Source organism: Schistocerca americana, chromosome 1 (genome assembly GCF_021461395.2).
Source record: "Schistocerca americana isolate TAMUIC-IGC-003095 chromosome 1, iqSchAmer2.1, whole genome shotgun sequence".
Taxonomy (NCBI): Eukaryota; Metazoa; Arthropoda; class Insecta; order Orthoptera; family Acrididae; genus Schistocerca; species Schistocerca americana.
The window spans coordinates 1,229,832,998-1,229,853,073 of NC_060119.1; the positions used below are offsets into that span (position 1 = coordinate 1,229,832,998).

Below are 20,076 nucleotides of genomic sequence, written 5' to 3' on the forward strand. Positions count from 1 at the left end.
AAAATCGAATTAAGCATTTCAGCCTTTGCTTTGCTATCCACAATTTCAGTTCCTATCTCATTCACTAGGAACTGGGCATTAATGTTGGTTCCACTAACAGACTTCATGTACGAACAGAATTTCTTTGGATTTTGTGAAACTTCCTTTGACAATATTCTGCTACGGCAGTCACTAAAGGCATCACACTTTGCTCTCTTGACAGCCAAATGCATTTCATTCAGCATTATGCCCTTTAATCCTTGTTGAGAACCTCACTGCAGGAAATAATAATAAAAAAATGAACATTGACTACTAATAGTGTCCTCAGTATGTTCTGGCAGAAAATCAACAGTAACACCTCCCCAGTGACATTTGAGTTAATCTTTCGTAACTTTTCCAATTGCTTTATAAAACTGAACGGATTGATGGCTTGTATATTAACAGTGGAACTAATTTCTGAAAATCTTTTATGGCACAGTGTTCAAAGAGCTGCAGACTCTTTGTCAACTTTTACTACTACTGTACAAATAATGTTAGAATAGCTGGTAATTGTCAAGATGTGCTCTTAAATTTCAAGGAAAAAGAAATAAGCTGAGTACAATGGCTATCTTCGAGTTACTTGCCTGAGGAGTAAACAATACTATTTAAAGTTAAATCATAATTCTCAGATCTGTTTTGTGTAAAGTATTGCCATCTAGACACTGTACTTTAGCACTGGATACTGCACACTTGGCCTAGTATTTAGTACCGCACGAAGAAAATTGTAAGATATCACGATTAGGACTGATACGAGGGAGCGTCCCTATTAAGTGCCACCGAGAGGAAAATTTGTGTGAAGTGCGTAGCTTAGTTTGCGCGTTCTGCCTAATCCAAACATTAATTTGTGGCGCTTTGATTCAAACGGACAGTGTCGCCACTCGCCATGTATTAAACTGGAACTGCCTGAAATATTACAGGGGAGAAAGCAAGGAAGTCCCTGAAGGTAGTTTTTCTTTAAACTTCACGCCTGTGAAACGTGTCATGTAAGAGTATTAACTGTTCTCGAAATCCATTTGCAGCCAGTGTGTTGCAACATTTGTTATACACATGAACAACGAAATAGGATTCACCGTGGCAGAGATCTATATATTTTCTTATGAGCATGTTGGCAAGCCTCCTACAGTGTTTAATCTTTGACATTGTGATGGAATCTTGACAACGTGCACAGTAACGGTACAGGAGTTATGCGTGTATTTTTAGTAGGCCAAGTACTTGAAGTACCGTGAGAGGCGACACAGGCGAGAGTTTCCTCGCCTGGATGGTGTCGTGAAGTGTGCAAGTGCTTGTTGACATTCTTTCAGTTCTTTCCACCGAGTGTCGCGATACTGCAGTGCGCTGCCGAACCAATACCAGTTATTTTTCGTCATCAAATCAGCGAAAATGAGTGCCAGACCATCCAATGTTGGTATTGTTGCCATTGAACAAATTTTTCCATCCCAGTACGTTGACCAATCGGAGCTGGAAGCGTTCGATGGAGTTTCGGCAGGAAAATACACTATAGGCCTGGGACAATCAAAAATGGGTTTTTGCTCAGATCGTGAAGATATAAATTCACTGTGCCTCACAGTAGTGTCGAAACTGATGCAAAGAAACAATATTTCATATAAGGAGATTGGAAGGTTGGAGGTAGGCACAGAAACTATTATAGACAAATCGAAAAGTGTGAAGACAGTGCTGATGCAGCTTTTCGAGGAAAGTGGTAATTTTGATGTCGAGGGTGTGGACACTACAAATGCATGTTATGGTGGCACGTCTGCATTGTTCAACGCAGTTTCATGGGTCGAATCCAGTGCTTGGGATGGTCGTTATGCCCTTGTCGTATGTGGTGATATTGCTGTGTACGCGAAAGGTAATGCTCGGCCCACAGGTGGGGCGGGAGCCGTTGCTATGCTGGTTGGTGCTAATGCTCCTCTTATCATAGAAACAGGTGCTCGGGCAACATTTATGAAACATGCTTATGATTTTTACAAGCCCAACCTCTCTTCTGAATATCCAGTAGTTGATGGTAAATTGTCAGTTAAGTGCTATTTAAGTGCACTGGACAACTGCTATCAGCTGTACTGCAGCAAAGCAGAAAAACATCTTAATGGTAACAAGATTAACTTGGAATACTTCGATGCAATGATCTTCCATTCCCCTTATTGTAAATTAGTGCAAAAATCACTGGCACGTTTAATGTTGAATGATTTTATACGTTCTCCTCAAGATATTCTTGCAAAGTATCCAGGGCTTCAGAAATTTCAAGGCTTAGATCTTGAAAACACATATTTTGACAGAGACATGGAAAAGGAATTCATGACTTGCAGCAAAAGTGCCTTTGAAGAAAAGACTCTTCCCTCTCTACTGTTAGCGAGGGAAGTGGGCAATATGTACACCCCATCTTTATATGGATGTCTGGTATCATTACTTATAAGTAAAAGTGCTGAACATCTTGCAGGAAAAAGAATTGGTCTTTTTTCTTATGGCTCCGGGTTGGCTTCCTCCATGTATTCTGTGAAGGTGGCAGAAGATATTTCAGAAGGATCATCTTTGAGACACATTATTGCTAATCTTGGTCACATCAGCACTCAACTGAAAAGCAGAACATGTGTGTCTCCAAGCGATTTTTCTTCTATATTGGAACTTCGTGAAAAAAATCATCATAAGGCACCATACACTCCTGAAGGTCCCATAGATACGCTTTTTCCAGGAACCTGGTATTTGGAATCAGTAGATGAACTGCATCGTCGAGTGTACAAAAAGGCTGCCTAATGTTTGTTTAAAGTAGTAATATTTTTAGAAACATTGCAGTTTTAAATATCAAATATTTCTCAATCAGTTCACTGTTTATATGAAGTAGTGTACCATCCCTTGATTTGTGTTCGCTTGAACTAGCTCATTGAGAGAGAAACCAATAGAAGTGTTGCTTATGCTCTACATGATTTTGTGTTTATCATGAAGATGAAATGGATTGACATTTTCTTTTGTGCTCAAGGAAGTTATTAAGTAATGTAAATACTTGGCCGTATAAAAATCGCAATTCAAGAGCAACAATTCTTCAGCAGCATTTAGTGTTCAACCAGTATCACCTGCCAAAGCATTTATGAATCTACTGTGGTAAGTATATGAACAGTCACATGCTAATATGACTGTGATATCAATAGGTGTAATATTAACATGCTTAACAGTGTTTAGATGATGGTGAAATTCTGATGAAGAACCTACACTTATTGATCATTTGAATTCATTTGTGATATTAGTCCTTACACATGGTATGTCAGTTGCAAATTAAGTAATCCTCATTCATTTAAATGTTGGTTTATTGTAGTCTGCATATGTTGGAGAGATGCGATGCTCATAATTCTCAATGTTTATTTTATTTTGACACACACGCCAAATTGATAAAGCACACACAATGGAAAAGCATAAGATGTATGTAAAGATATGAACTAATTTTACATATAAAACCTAATACGATGATGTAGCTCTGAAATACTTGGTGTCATAGGTGGTGTGGTCAATATTCAGAGATAATGACAGGAAAAAGTCTAATAAATAAAGAGTACTATGAGCTCTTGATCAGTAGATGGGATGTTCCACAGTAACAGAGATGAACTGCTCTTACCTGTGTTTTAGAGCCCATGTTTACTAGCCTCGTTAGCTTCAAATTATAGTTCCTGCGGCATCCCCTGGATATTGACCATTCCTCCTGGGACACCCTGTGTGTGTGTGTGTGTGTGTGTGTGTGTGTGTGTGATATATAATAAACTAGTATCTCCAGTCTTGCATGTGATAAATCAAAGAGAACTGCTTTGAATTTTTTAATTTACAGAATAGACTGCTGTCTCTTGTTCTTGTTAGAAAGAAGTTGCTCGTTTTAAAAAGTTACTATTCATCTTATTTTTATCTCAAAGAAATGCACACAAAGGACGGGTGATTTTCTTTTTGGGTAGGAATTTGGGTATGTAACACTACTTGTCCATTTTAATGTGAAAGAGCTTTTGTTCCTACAGTTTGACTATAACTGTGAGGATAGTCCAGTGAAACTTCTCTTGAAGATTTTGCATGTTGTCCTTTCATTTATATTAGATTTGCTACAAACAGTGATTGGAGCATATTTCGCTGTAGTCAAGGTATTTTCAGCAAGTAATATTGCCCCATTTCCTATGAAACAACTTTTTCATGACAATCTGCAACTTGCAAGACCATTTGCAGTCCAAATCCATTTTAATGCTCACCAGGATGGAGCTGATAGTGAACCAGTAGGGATCTCATAGTTATCTTATTTGCTCCATATGTGTTAATTTTGGAAGCAAGCTCTAAAGTCATCTACTCCACTATATCCTTTAAAAACTGTTTCAACACTAAAACAGAAAAGTCATAGTATTGTGCACCTGCAGTGTTAATCTCATCAGCAGCCATGGACCTTATGGCACTGGTACAGATGATATTTACATATGGAAGAAAATGACTATTATACTTTATAAGAATCAGAAGAGATCACTGACAATTTTTAAATGTTTTTAGTGATGTAATGTAATTGAAATTGTCGTAGTTATGTTGAAGCACTTCCCTCATAGTGTCCCTTTGTACCATCTGTTAATATACAGATGTTATGAGATAATGGTTTTCTGTATGGTGTTTCATTCTATATTAGATGGAATAAATCAATGTTGTCTTGTTGAAACTGAAAAATCAATTAAATGTTTCAGTATTGCATTTAAATGTTGTGGTTCTATACAGCTTTGAAAAAAGTGGGACAGAGTCAGCTTCCAAAATTTGTAATGGCAGGACCATTACTAGGTTATGTATCAGAATCAATGGTCACAGAGAATTTGTCTTAAACAGCAATATCATTGTTCTGTTTCTGAGTGTGCTGCAGAAAATAATAGTAGGAATTTGGATGCTGCTTTTATTGCTTGTTGTTGGTTGTCATCATTCCCCTTTTGCCTACAAAAAATGCTTCCAACATTCAGATTTGGAAACAGGCAGTCCAGTATATACTTTGGCTCTTGCCGTCTAACTGGTCTTTGTATTTACATCTGTTCTGTGTATTGCTCCTTTCAGCCAGAGAGGGAAATGTATATAGAGCTTTATGTTGAGTTTCTCTGTCTTAGCAGCTAGGTGGCTGTCTTTCTGGCAATGTCTGATTGGACATTAATTAAAAATTATCAGGTAGCTCCTAGATGTAAGTCATTTTTAAAAATTGTCAAATTACAATTGCTAAGTCATTGTCATTAAAATTAAATTCACTTAGAGATGACAGGGTTTGTCAGTATTTACCTTAAGGTTACTGCCAGGAATGCCAACAGAAACACTCAATTGAAAATAGCAGAAAAGAGGCAAATTTAGGAAAGACCCCTCCCTTCCGTGTACACGGTTGCCTTTCAAATGCCTTCCAATTGTCCACACTATCACAAGCAATGGCTTTTACTTCACTGAGATAATAGTCTATCATCAAAAGCTAGCAGTGCTGTTAATGATTTCCGTTTAGTTGGCAGTACAGGGAATTATGCCTCCAGGAGGTAAGTACTAACCAGTCCATACGTAACATTAACAGTAGCAGCCCTTTTACACTTCTGCGAGTCATATCAAGAGTTATTTATATGTCTGTGGATGATTCTCTATCCCAGATTATTAGTCTACCTATCGAAATTTTCTCGTGGACACAAATTTGACTAAATGTTACCTGTGTTGAAGGGAGGAGAAAGCTAACAGTTCCACCAAATAGTTATGAGCTGGGTCAATGATAAGGCACATAAACAAGACGGAGAATACTGTTAGTTTTTGCACGAATCCTCCTTCAGAGTTACAAGAGTAAGCATACACACATCTTCAGCTAAATTTTCTAGCTGATTGCATTTGACTGGCACTGCAGTTTGACAGGGTCCAAGACTTTCCATGACCGTATTTTAAATCCGCCACAATAGTATTTGTGGTATTGAATTGAAAGGTTTTCAGAAGCCTCGGAACCAGGGTGTCAGGTCTGAATATCACAATTATTTTTCCAGGATCATTACTTCCAAATGCATGAAATCCACACTTATTGCCTGGGATAATGTCATCATGCAGAATTCTGTTTGCTGTAAGAGAATGAAATGAGATGGTGGTTTTTGTGGACCAGGTCTGATATCTCTTTTGTAGAATGTACAATCTATGCTCCCATCCAGTTTTTGGGAAAAGGTATCTCTTCAGCCGATCTGAAGACCATTGATTAATAATGTACATAATGCACCTGCAAATTTTGAACCCCCATGGATTCTTTTGAGCCCCATGGTCCTTTTGAGCTTAAGCAATTTCTGTTGCTGTTCAGCAGTACCAATACTGTTTACTGTATCACTCATCTTTACAACTGTATGGCATTATGAATTGTGATGTTCCTTAATTTTGTTTTGTGGAGATACATTTCATTATGGTAGTTTGTGTTCCCATACAACATGGAATATCATGCTTATTTAAATATCGCCAGATATTACTGCTTGAATGAGAATGTGCACATTTTGAATTGCAGAGAAAAATCAGTTTTTAGTTACTTCAGCAAGTGAACTTCCTGGTCAAAGAAGATTCATCTTCAACTTTATAGTTAAATCATATTCACAACATTTTGTGTGCAAGCCATTTTGTACTTCAGTGTTTACTTGTAAAAAAAGTCACTCACATGTTTACATGTAAAAAAGCCACTCACAACCTGTCTAGCCTGCCTTGTTTGGTTTGTCCCAGTGATCTCACTGCTATGAATTCCTGGCTTTAGTGGATTATACTCATGATAAATCGCACTGCTCTTTAGAAGGACTTCAAACTGTGGCAGTTTTCTGTGAATGCTATTATAAGTGATCAGTAATACCTCAGTACTGCATTAGTTACAGAATTAATTTGGAAATTCCTTAGCACTACATTTATTCTGAGTGGATGCAGGATTACTCAGTAAAACAAATTAAAAATAGTGTAAAAATTATTATTCTTCGTGCAGTGTGTAATATAGTCTTGAACTTGAGCTGCAGTGAATACTTTACCCTGTGGTGTTGTGTGTGTTGTTCTGTTACTCGATGACAGATTGAAGCCTTGTGCTGATAACAGGACTTCCCTTTCATTCTTACTGAGCTATCCAGCCACCACCCACATCCTGCCTGCACAGTTTAAATTCATCCTCTCTCTCTCTCTCTCTCTCTCTCTCTCTCTCTCTGTGTGTGTGTGTGTGTGTGTGTGTGTGTGTGTGTGTGTGTATACCATCTTCTAAATTTCACTAAGGTGCCCATTCTGCAGGAAAACTGGTATACAACTTCTGATATAGTCATGCCAAAACGCTTTGCTGTTCAAACCTTTACAATGATGACATTATTTTGATACCTGAAGTTTTTGATTCTAGGTGTTCCTGGTTCCTGTCAGTCACCCGTGCAGCAATCCAATTTGGTTGATCTTCACTGTTCCTGATGTGTTGCTTATGTGCTAGCAACAAACACAGAATTTTAAAGTATGACATAAGAGTGGCATTATCTTATTATCTCTCTTTAATGTTTTGTTTCTGTACCTGCACGTCTCATTTTCAGTTTGTACTAATAACGACATATAATACCAAAGAGTGAGATTGAGATCAGGGTTATCTTGATGTCACAATTGACTTTGTGTGCTTAACAGAGCATCTTCATCAATGGACACTGCAGTAGAAGTGGTCATTATTCATGTAATCAGGTTTATATTGTACTACATTCCATATAAAGCAGCCTCGACCTTATCACTACACATGTACTATAAAGATTTCTTCTGTGTGTCTATGGTTAATTGCTCATTTCATCTTTACAATAGGGATTGCAAAAGGAAAGGGAGGATAGATGCACATATTTGAATATGGAAAATGTGATTGTAGCTGGTGACCTTCTAAATGTTTAAATCTATTTTGTATTTTTTTTTTTTTTTTAGATTTATTGATGGGTGGGTACTGTGTGTCACCTCCTGTAATATAACTGGAGGGTTCTGCGGAAGAAAGTGCTAACATCCATATAGTAAGGATTAAACGAATAACTTTATTTGTTGTGTTTATGAAGTTGTCATATGCTGATAAGTTGCGCTTTCACAGGAAACTTCCTGGTAGATTAAAACTGTGTGTTGGACCTGGACTCGAACCTGGGACCTTGTGTTTTGCAGGCAAGTGCTCCACTGGCCGAACTATCAGAGTCCAACTGTCATCCCACCCTCACAATTCCACATGTCAGTGCCTCATCTCCTACCTTCGACTTCATAGGTGTTTACCTGAATATCTGGAAGAAAGGATATATTTTGAGACAGGTCTGCAGCTAAACCATATTTCTGCAATATCATTTCTTCCAGGAGTGCTTGAAGTTCGGAAGTTAGGAGATGAGGTACTGACGGAAGTTGAGGTGTGTGGGTTTTAAATCGTGTTCAGAAAGCTGTCGATAGAGCCTGTGCCCACAGAAGGCAAACATCCCAGCTTCGAGACCTGGTTTGGCGCACAATTTTAATCTGGCAGGAGGTTTCAATTCAGTGCACACTCCACTTCAGAGTAAATATTTATTCTGGAAAGTAGTTCCTTGTGTATCACTAGAAAATACTATCTGGTTAGATAAATTGTTGAATCTAACCAGACATATCTTATGCCATATGTCAAAATAAATTCTTTTGAAGGAGCACTTTTTCCACTGACCCCATCAGTTATTTGTTATTCGTCACTATTTTGTTTTCTTTTTCAATACCGAGTATTTAGAAAGTACAGGAATAATTGTGGTTTTAGCCATTTCTATGAGCCAGATCTTTTTTGAACTTCTGGTATTAATGTCATATGTCGTAAACAAACAATGGAAATTCCAGTATGGAATAACAGATTGCTATTCACCACATGGAGGAGATGTTGAGTCACAGGCAGGCACAATGAAAAATATTTAAGCTTTGGGACAAAATACCCTGTCTTCCAAAGGGGAACACACAGGCACATTCAAACAAGTGCAAGAGTGAATGTGTGTGTTTCCTACATTGGAAGTAGATGTTTGTCTGAAAGCTTAAATATTTGGAGGTCTTTTTCATTGTGCTTGTCTAAGAGAACCAATTTGTCATTTCCATATTGTTGCCTTAGTTACTAGGATAAACTTTTTTACTTTTTTAATGAATGTTATCTTTCATGTGTCAAAAATTTCCATGAGCTGTAATGAATTATGAAGCAACCTTCTTTTAATGCTCTAGTAATGTCACAGCACACACAGAAATGATTACTTTGATTACATTTCTTAAAGGGCAGAGAAAACAGTGAATTAGATGTTATCCATTAGTGAGTAAATTGTTTGCTTGATAGTAACATTTGGCTAGACACTTCTAAAGAAGTGTGGATTGTCAATGTGCAGCAGCGAATTGGTTTTACCTCACCTAAGCAGCTAAAAGTAATCTAAAGAAAGAAGGGGCAGGAGGAAAGGTGGGGAAGGGGGGTAGAGTTTATAGGGAAAGTTTTATCGTAATTAGTTCTCTGCTCAAGCCATATTTAAAACTTTCCTCACATTTATGAATAACTGACATTTGCTTACCTTTACCTTTGATGGGTTGTTCACCTGTCTTTACTTCACTTGACTTTTCTGTGTTATGGTGCCACTAGATACTTTCGGCCAAGAATTTGTATTTCTTGTAGACTTTTTTCTTTTTCTTACCCTTCTCTGATAGTGGGTAGTTCTCTAACCTAAATATCTGCAAATGATAGTGTTTCCAGTCATTGAATTGGTCATGTATTACAAAATTTATTTTTCATAAGAGAGATCTCTGCACAATTTTATGCTTTGTTTAAGCAACATTATAATGCAGCTATTTGCCATTTACTGTAAGTACTATCTGTACTATCTGTATTCAGGCTGTCACACATGCCCCCCCCCCCCCCCCCAAAGTTCAAGTGTATATGTGTATGTACAGTTACAGTTCCTTTTTGAATACTTGTGCTGTGTGGATTCTACTTGTTGCATGATTGGCAAGGTGGTGAGAAGCCTTTCTGCTGAAGTTTATAGAATTGCATCGGTGAATAAATGTGAAAAGCTCATTGGGTTGTTCATGTTGTAGGGTTAATGAAGTGCCTTCAATTTGTTAGGTTATGCTTTCAGAAATCTTAGGGAAGAAAGTGTTGTGCCTTTGAAAGATGAAGTATAGAAATACGAAAAACTGAAGACCTTGTTTAACATGATTTTAAAAACCCTGCAAACCTGTACAGATAATATAACGGATTGCAGTACTGAATAAGAGGATGTGGGCATGTTTCTCTACATGAAGCTCATTATGTGCTTCACTCTGTTGCAGTGCCCATTCCTCACACTGTTCATTACTCACGAATATGTCGTTAGTGTTTTATTAATAATGCGTAGCTTCTTTAACAAAGAACGAATTCAGTTCACATGGAAATCCATCAAGAATTGCCGTAATGTTCAACTGAAGTGTTTGCAATACAGTTAAATGAAATGCACAAAATGGGTTGTAGAGTTGTATAATTCTATTTTAAACAAGTTGAAAAAAATTGATTATGGTATGGAAGGTTCTGGCAGTATTTAAATGATGCAGGAGGGAAGAAAACAACTCTCCGAATAGCAGAAGTGTTGAATTGTTGACAGGCACACAAAAAGAATGAAAAATTGGCTAACTTTCGGACGTGAACCCTTTTACACACAGACACCACACACACACACACACACACACACACACACACACACACACAAATCATGCTTGGTGACTCATCCAAAAGCTTTCGAACTTTTCATTAATTTTTCTTTTTATGTAGCTTTCAACAGCTCCAACATTTCAACTATTCGGTGAGTTGAAAAAGTAAATTTTTAGTGTATTACAGTGAAAGACGTTGTTTAACATTTTACGTATTTTCATTAAGTGACATATTCTTTATGCACTACATGGCTTCTGATAACTGTACCATTTCCTTCAAGTGATTTACATTCCTATAATGTTTCCTTCCACAAGATGACTGTCACCTTATTTCTTTTAGGGTAGATGATTTTCTCTTAAACCGCCAAGTTCTACTACTTTAATATCCATAGGCAGCTATTGATATTTGTTTGTATCTTCATTGTAGCTTTAGCTGATACTGTTGTGTGTGTGTGTGTGTGTGTGTGTGTGTGTGTGTGTGTGTGTGTGTAAAATCAGTTACCGTACTGTTTTTTTATACATTTCTCAGTCATGACAATGGGGCTTACTTCAGTCGGAAATTAATGTGTTCACCAAAGATAACAATTCTTGTTGGAATGTACTGGTGATTGTAGTACAATGGGAAGTGTCAGGTGTATCATTGTTGGTCACAAACCTTGTTACTCTTATTATACAAGTTGTATGTTTTATTTATTTATACATAATAATATATTAGGCCTATTTACTTTTTATCAGATCTGAAGTTGGAAAGCATTTTAGAGCATATTAACTTTTTGAACTTTTTATTATTCTGAGACACCATTTTGTTGGCTGTAGTGGATGGGTGATCTACTTTGACAAGTAGATAAGAATTATTTGGAGATAGTATTTTAAGTAGAATGTTAATTCTCTTTTTGTGTATTCAAGTATGCATCATGGCTCAAAAGATATGCTATGGCTTTAAATACTCCATCGTCTGAGAAGTATTAAAATTTTTATATATACATATATGTAAATGAAAAAGTTTGTATTGGTGATTTTTGTTAATGTGTATTTAGAGTTTATTTATTGAAACTTCATAGCATATTTTTATATAATAAATCACTTCAACAACATGTTTTCAAATTGCTGATACTCATTTCTCCCCAAAATTTCCTAATGTTCTACAGAATCTGTATGAACAGAGTGTATGTTTCTATTTAATTTTCATTGCATTCTGGTTTGCAGAATAAAATGCATCTCTGGGTACTGTGTTTTGTAACCACAGCATAAACATTTAGATTGAAAATCAGCTTCATTATTTGCAGGCATTTTTAACCCTGATGTAGCTGTGGTTGAGTTTTTTGAGTTAGAGACTGGTTGTTTGTCGTGAAATATATTAAAAACATGTATAGAAATTACATTTCTGGCATTTTTATCAGAAAATGTAACGCAATTTCCTTTTGGTAACACTTTTTAAATATTGTTTCATAGTTTCGACATGCACACAGCCTTAAGTACATAAACTCCTTAGCCTTCTACCCTGTGTCCCTGCTCCTCTCATTTTTTCAGCTCTTCCTCATTATCATACATAAGTATAGTTGGCCATTGGAGCAGTCAGTAAAATTTAAGGTATTAAATTTCAGTGCGAACATTGTGGTCTGTCAGATCTTGAGAACCTTGGAAAGATTTAATTCCTTGACAATGGAAAATCTGAGGGTGGATGAAATATGGCACACATGGTTGTTCAGTCATGTGAGAGCTCACTGAGTAAGAAAATTAACAGGGGAAGTGCTGTTGTTGAAATGTGTCCTGTTCATTGATTGAGAAATGTTTTGCAACAAAAAGGGAGCTAGTCTCAGTATCAAGGTAAAATTTATTCTTAACAGTTCTATCCAGTCGGCATGGACACTTCTTTTGCTGTTCATAATTGGTACATATGGATCTGCTAGAAACTCAGTTTCTCTAATGTAATCCAGTTACATAACATTGTCGATTAGGCTTAGTAGTTTGTCATTTCATTCCAGCCATATACTGGTGAGGGTCTTCTCTGTAGTAGCGATTGCTTTAATTTTGTAATTTATTGTTCACTCAGTACAACTTAACAATATTATTAATTAAACTCAAGAACTACATGGGACGTAAAAACTATGAATGCTTAATTTAGTGTTTTACCTGTGCAAACTTCACTCATGAAATATGTAAGCAAACACCAAAATTTACCAAGGTACTAGGTGTCTTCTTGTATCTTAATTAGTGTAGATTTGAAAGTGGGGCATAAACTTGTACCACAATAATAAATATTGTAAATAGATGCAAGATTGCACTTTTTTTTACCAAATCTGTACATAGATTTTGTGAGCATACTCAGTGTTGTCATGCTGTTTAATCCTGTGAACTGGGAATACCACACAATTAATAAAGGGAAGTTAGATGCTTTATTCACAAAATATTCCTTTAAATACAATGAGGGAGAAGTAAAGACGACTGCTCAGAAGAGTTGAGTAATCGACAGGAGTGCATGTGTGCTGCATATCCCCCCCCACTCAGTTCAAAGTTTCTGGTACTTGGTGAGTGGTCTCCTTTACTCTTAAAATTATTTGCAAAATTTTTCTTTGGCATAGTTGGTTCAGGGGCATAGTCATCAGAAGTATGCGTGGTAATGAGGCCACTCCTGTAGCTGTACCTGTGACCGCTTTCCTTGACAGTGTATGGCATTTCAGTTGGCTTTTATGAAATTGTTGCTCGAGATTCAGATGCAGCTAAGGAACTGAAAATTTCTGTATATAACTGTTTACTGAACTAAAAATCAGCTGTGACCCTTTCCTTTTTGCAGCAAGATACTAGGTGTCTTCTTGTATCTTAATTAGTGTAGATGGTGTGTCTTGCAGCCCAGCTCAATGGCATCAACAATGCTCATCTAAAATCTATAGATTGGTCCTGTGTGTGTAGTTAGTCATCCACTTCTGATAAAAGTAAAGTTCAGAGAATGGTATTGCCATTCTTTACCAGATGGTACACTCTGATTGAACTTGCCAACAGAACTATTAGTAATGAAAAGGTAAAGTTCTTGATTTGAATGTCAATTCACACAAAATTGAAATTGGTCTAGATGATGGTGAAATACTGGATACTACACACCAGAAAGAAAGATTAATTCCGGAAGTTAAGGAATTGTTTTCCTGAATAGCAATACAAAGGATCAAATATGTTCTGTCAGATGCATGCAAGATACACTTTATAGGAATAGTACCTTTAGTGTGCAGTTGGGAGTATTTGTGACATATTCGACAGTTGTTGGTAGGTAATTGTCTGTTGGCAGTGAAATAATTTCTTTGAAGTAAATGTTCGTGGTTTTTCAATGTAATTCCCTTTCGTCAATGTTTTCTGTCCCGTGGTTTACCAGTGAGTAGTTTCCATCCCTAAATTGTAATTGTGGTGAATAGAATGGTTCTTCTAACTTTCATACGACCATTTTTTCCCATTACCAAAGCACTTTTTTGGGCTGTTATGTTGACCTGATGGAATATGATTTTGTTTTTCAATCCAAGATCTTTGTTTTGCATCCAGTTAATGACAGAAAACACTTGTCATAACCCTTCCAGTATACGAAATCACATTACCAGTTTTTCATCTTGGACTGCCAGCTCTCGCCAGCTGTTTCCTTTGCTAGGTAGTAGTGGGCCTACATAGATCTCGGTAACAGTTTGATGTACATAAATACAATAGTCCAAACTGTGATGAGAAATCTGTTTCCTCATTTGCATTCAAGCAATGTGGCACATACTTTTGTAACAGTTAATTTTACATGTTAGCTGTTTCATACACATTTGATCATTGGTTACCCAGTACTATATTAAGCACCATAACATGTTTTCCACCACCTGTGATTGCGCTCCCTGCTGGTCCAGGGGTTAGAATAGGCCCGAGGTATTCCTGCCTGTCGTACAAGGTGACTAAAATGAGTTTCACATGTTTCGGCCTTTATGTGATGGTCCACTGTAGGGTTTGACATCCATTCTTCAAAATTTTCCTGAAGAGCGAACCAATTGGGGAAGGGCGGCTTAAAAGGTGCATTGTGCCCATTGTGCATTGAGATCTTTAGCCCACTTTCTCATCATCACATTGCAGTCCTGCCCAGTCTCTATCTCTTGGGCGAGTGTCGATTTCTGCGTTGACGATGACTGTGGATTTCTTTCCACCAGATATCCAGCACAGTAGCCAGTCCGTGGTGGTGGGGCCACCATTTACCCTGTTGGTTGTAGCCCCCTGACCACACAGGGATCGCTCTGCTGATGCCTGCGCCGCTAACTCCCCACATATGCCAAAGGGTAGATGCCCATCCCCCTGGGGCATAGGGACTCCCAGCAATGGCCATCCTGCCAGGTGGCCTTTGCTGTGGCTGGGTGGCGCCCCTGGGAGGGCTCCTGGTCGGAGTGGGTGGCATCAGGGTGGATGACACGCAATGAAGCATAGTCCATCATCTGTTGGTGGTGAAACACCAGCAGTCTCTAAGCGACCACGAGCTCAATTCAACGCACAGACGTATGACCCCCAAATCGTTCCCCTCCCTTGCCACACCATGGGAGGAACGTCAGGCTAAGGATGGCAGCAGATCTTATTCGTCCTGGTACCTTGTGTGTTTGAGAACTGATGGGGAATCTTTCATGACGATGAAGCCTCAGTTTTTTGTTGATCATTTAGAGGACAAGTTCGGGGAGGTGGAGGGCTTGTCGAAAATGAGATCTGGGTCAGTCTTTATCAAAACAGCATCCCCTGCCCAGTCACAGAAGTTGCTCACATGTGACAAGCTGGGGGATGTTTCTGTAACCATCACGCCCCATAAGAGCTTAAATATGGTCCAGGGTATCATATTTCACAGAGACCTTTTGCAGTCCGACAATGAGCTGCGCACCAATTTATTGTGGCGAGGTGTACATTTCGTCCGGCATGTCCACTGGGATCTGAAGAATAATCAGGTTGCCACCGGTGCCTTCATCTTGGCCTCTGAGGGTGATATATTGCCCAAGAAGGTCAAGGTGATGGTCTACTGGTGTGATGTAAAGCCCTATACCCCTCCCCTGATGCGGTGCTTTAAGTACTGGAAGTTCGTACATATGTCTTCCTGCTGTACTTCCAGCGTCACATGCCGAGATTGCAGACACCCATCACATCACAATACTCCATGTGCCCCACCTCCCATCTGTGTCAACTGCGTAGAGCACCATTCGCCTTGCTCGCCTGACTGCAGTATTCTCCAAAAAGAAAATCATGGCGTACAAGATCCTGGGCAGACTGACCTATCCTGGGGCTAAGGGAAAATTTGAACACTTGCATCCTGTGCGTATGACATCGTCTTATGCCGCTGCCACAACAGTTCTGGCACCATCAGCTCCGCCAATCCGGGTCACCTCTCAGAGTTGGAAGACTACACTTGCCCCCTTGATGGTGGGGGGGGGGGGCGGCATTTCCCTCCCTGTTCCTCCTTCACCACTTACTTCAACAGCAACACTCCCCAACCATTGGTTACATCCGTCCCCACTTCTGAGCTGGAGAAGCATAAGTCTTCTTCGCCTTCTCTCACTAGGAAGGGGTCCCTCGGGCCACTCCCTTCCCAGGTTTCTTCTAGTGGGAAAGACGGCACCCACCAGTGGCTGAAGAGCTCAAAAGCAGCTGGTGATAGGGCTTCACGCTCATCCTCAGTCCTGGAGACTGAGCCAGTGAAGTCCTCCCAGCCAGGGAAACCCAAGGAGTAGTGAGAGAAATCCAAAAAGAAAACCCCTAAGACCAAGGAAATTGCTGTAGCACCCACACCACTGCTACCTACAAGCTCTGTGGCTTAGGATAGGGTGAAGATTTTGGCGTCTGATGAGGACCTAGATCTCGCCAGACCCTCAGACACAATCGATAAAGACTGCTCAGGCAATAAATCGGTGACAGCAGGTGACTCTGAGGCGTAAACTGCCTCATTGAATGTTCAATGCCTTCCCAGTCACACGATGTCATCCTCCAGTGGAATTGTGGTGGTTTTATCCACTCCCTGGCTGAGCTACGGCAACTGTTAAGCTTTACACCTGCTATCTGCATTGCCCTCCAGGAAACCTGGTTCCCAGCAATGTGGACCCCTGCCCTCCATGGCTATAAGGGGATATTACACGAACTGTAGAGACTCTAATCGAGTGTCAGGTGAAGTTTGCGTTTATGTCCTCAACTCGGTCTGTAGTGAACATGTGCCCCCCTTCAAACCCCTCTTGAACCTGTGGCTGTCAGAATAAGGATGACGCAGGAAATACATGTCTGCAATGTATATCTTCCTCCGGATGGTGCAGTACCCCTGAATGTATTAATTGAAGTGATTGATCAACCCCCTAAACCTTTCCTACTTCTGGGAGATTTTAATGCCCGTAACCCCTTGTGGGGTGGTACCATGCTTACTGGCTGACACAGAGATGTTGAAACTTTTCGACCTCTACCTCTTAAGTACTGGGGCCACCACACATTTCAGTGTGGCTCATGGTAGTTACTCGGGCATTGATTTATAAATTTGCAGCCCAGGACTTCTCCCATCTATCCACTGGAGAGCACATGACGTCCTGTGTGGTAGTGACCACTTCCCCATCTTCTTGTCACTGCCCCAGCATCAGGCCTTTGGACGCCTGCCCAGATGGGCTTTGAGCAGTGCGGACTGGGGAACTTTCACCTCTGCTCTCATCACTGAATCTCTCCCACACAGTAACATCGATGTGATGGTTGAGCAGGTGACTAGTACAATTGTTTCTGTGCTGAAAACGCGATTCCTCGACCTTTAGGGTGCCCAAGGTGTTAGGCAGTCCCTTGGTGGTCGCTGGATGTCGCTGAAGCAATTGAGGAGCGTCAGTGAGCTCACAGCGGCACCTGTCCCTGGAGCACCTCATAGCCTTTAAACAGCTCTGTGGCGTGTTCACTATCTTATCAAAGAACGGAAGGAGGAGTGTTGGGAGAGATAAGTCTCCACCATTGGGTGCCACACATCACCTTCTCAAGTCTGGGCAAAGATCAAACGTCTTTTCGGATACCAGACCCCCAACAGCTGTTCCCGGTGTTACCATAAATGATGATTTATGTACCAACGCGATTGCCAAGCACTTTGCTGAGCACTATGCTCGAGCCTCTGCATCGGAGATTTACCCCCCAGCCTTTCGGACACTCAAACGGCGGCTGGAAGCGAACATCCTCTGATTCACTACAAGCTGCAGCGAATCCTATAGCGCCCCATTTACAGAGTGGGAGCTCCTCAGTGCCCTTGCACATTGCCCCAACACAGTTCCTAGGCCTCATCACATCCACAGCCAGATGATTAAACACCTCTCATCTGACTACAAGCGACATCATCTCGTCATCTTCAACTGGATCTGGTGCAATGGCGTCTTTCCATCACAATGGTGGGAGAGCACCATCATTCCAGTGCTAAAACCCGGTAAAAACCCGTTTGATGTGGATAGCTTTTGGCCCATCAGTCTCACCAACGTTCTTTGTAAACTGCTGGAAAGTATGGTATGTAGCGGATGGGTTAGGACCTGGAGTCTTGTGGCTTGCTGGCTCCATGTCAGGGTGGCTTCCGCCAGGGCCGCTCTACCACTGATAATCTTGTGTCCATCGAGTCTGCCATCCAAACAGTCTTTTCCAGACGGCAACATGTGATTGCTGTCATTTTTTACTTACATAAAGCATACAACACAACTTGGCGGCATCATATCCTTGCCATATTGTATGAGTGGGGTCTCTGGGGACCACTCCCGATTTTTACCTAAAACTTCCTGTCCCTCCGTATTTTCTGTGTCCAAGTTGGTGACTCCCATAGTTCCATCCATATCCAGGAGAATGTGGTCCCGCAGGGCTCTGTATTGAGTGTCTCTATATTTAGTGACCATTAACGGTCTATCAGCAACTGTCGGGCCTTCCATCTCACCTTCTCTGTATGCATACGACTTCCGCATTTCATACTGCTGCTCCAGTACTGTTGTTGCTGAGTGGCACCTCCAGGGAGACATCCACAAGGTGAAGTCATGAGCTCTAGCCCACGGCTTCCAGTTTTCAGCTGCAAAGTCATGTGTCATGCACTTCTGTTGGCGTCATACTGTTTATCCGGAACCCGCACTTTACTTTAATGATGATCCAGTCACTGTAGTGGAGACATATCAGTTCCTAGGACTGGTTTTCGACGCTCAATTGACTTGGTTCCCTCGTCTTCATCAGCTTAAGCAGAAGTGCTGGCAGCACCTCAATGCCCTCTGTTGCCTGAGCACCACCAACTGGGATGCAGATCGCTCTATGCTGCTGCAGCTCTACAGAGCCCTTGTCCAATCCTGAATTGACTATGGGAGTGTGGTTTATGGTTTGGCAGCACCTTCAGCATTGCATTTACTCGGCCCTGTGCACCACTGTGGAGTTCGATTAGCGTCAGGAGTTTTGTGGACGAGTCCGGTGACCAGTGTACTGGTGGAGGCTGGTGTCCCTCCACTGCAGATAAGATGTGTGTAACTGCTCGCCAGTTGTGCAGCACACATTCATAGTTCCCCTGAGCATCTGAATTACCGTCTCCTTTTCCCGCCCGCGGCAGTCCATCTTCTGCATCGGTGGTCCAGATCGGGGCATATTGAGCAGCACTCCTTGCCAGTTGGCTGCAGTGTTTTCACTGCAGAGTTGGCGGCCGTATCTCGTGCTCTTGAGTACATCCGCTCATGCCCTGGTGAGTCATTTCTCCTGACACATCGAGCAGCCTACAAACTATCGACCAGTGCTGTCCTCTCCACACTCTGGTAGCGTCCATTCAGGAGTCCATCTATGCCCTGGAACAGTCCTGTCATTCCGTGGTGTTTGTGTGAACCCCAGGACACGTCGGAATCCCTGGTAATGAACTTGCAAACAGGCTGGCCAAACAGGCAATGCAGAAACCGCTTCTGGAGACAGGCATCTCCAAAGCTGATCTGTGTTCTGTCTTACACCGCAGCGTTTTCCGGCTTTGGGAGGCAGAAAGGCATAACAGCACACACAACAAACTGCGTGTCATTAAGGAGTCTTCCATGCTGGAAGTCTTCCATGCAGGCCTCTTGCAGGGAATCAGTTGTCCTCTGCCGGCTCTGCATTGGCCATACGTGGCTAACTCTTGGGTACCTACTCTGTCGTGAGGATCCACCTCAGTGTCGCTGTGGCTCCCAAATGAGTCGTCCACCTCTTGCTGGACTGCCCACTTTTAGCCACTCTGCAGCAGATTTTTAACTTTCCCAGCACCCTGCCTTCGGTGTTAAGTGACAATGCCTCCACAGCAGCTTTAGTTTCACATTTTATCTGTAAGAGTGGGTTTTATACTTCTATGTAGGTTTTAGCGTGTGTCCTTTGCACCTGTGTGTCCTCCACCCTAGTGCTTTTAGGGTGGAGGTTTTAATGTGTTGCGGAGTGGCTGGCTTTCCCTTTTTATTCTCATGGTTAGCCAGCTACTGCAATCTG

The 20,076-nt window shown here is 40.8% G+C and overlaps 1 protein-coding gene across 1 annotated transcript; it reads left to right on the forward strand.

Moving 5' to 3' along the window:
• Positions 1 to 1,170: 1,170 nt before the first annotated feature.
• On the forward strand, positions 1,171 to 10,692 carry LOC124620020 (hydroxymethylglutaryl-CoA synthase 1). The gene is made up of 2 exons (XM_047146690.1): positions 1,171 to 3,114; positions 7,364 to 10,692. The coding sequence occupies exon 1, from the start codon at positions 1,399 to 1,401 to the stop codon at positions 2,767 to 2,769; it is 1,371 nt and encodes a 456-aa protein (XP_047002646.1). The 5' UTR covers positions 1,171 to 1,398; the 3' UTR covers positions 2,770 to 3,114; positions 7,364 to 10,692.
• The last annotated feature ends 9,384 nt before the right edge of the window (positions 10,693 to 20,076 follow it).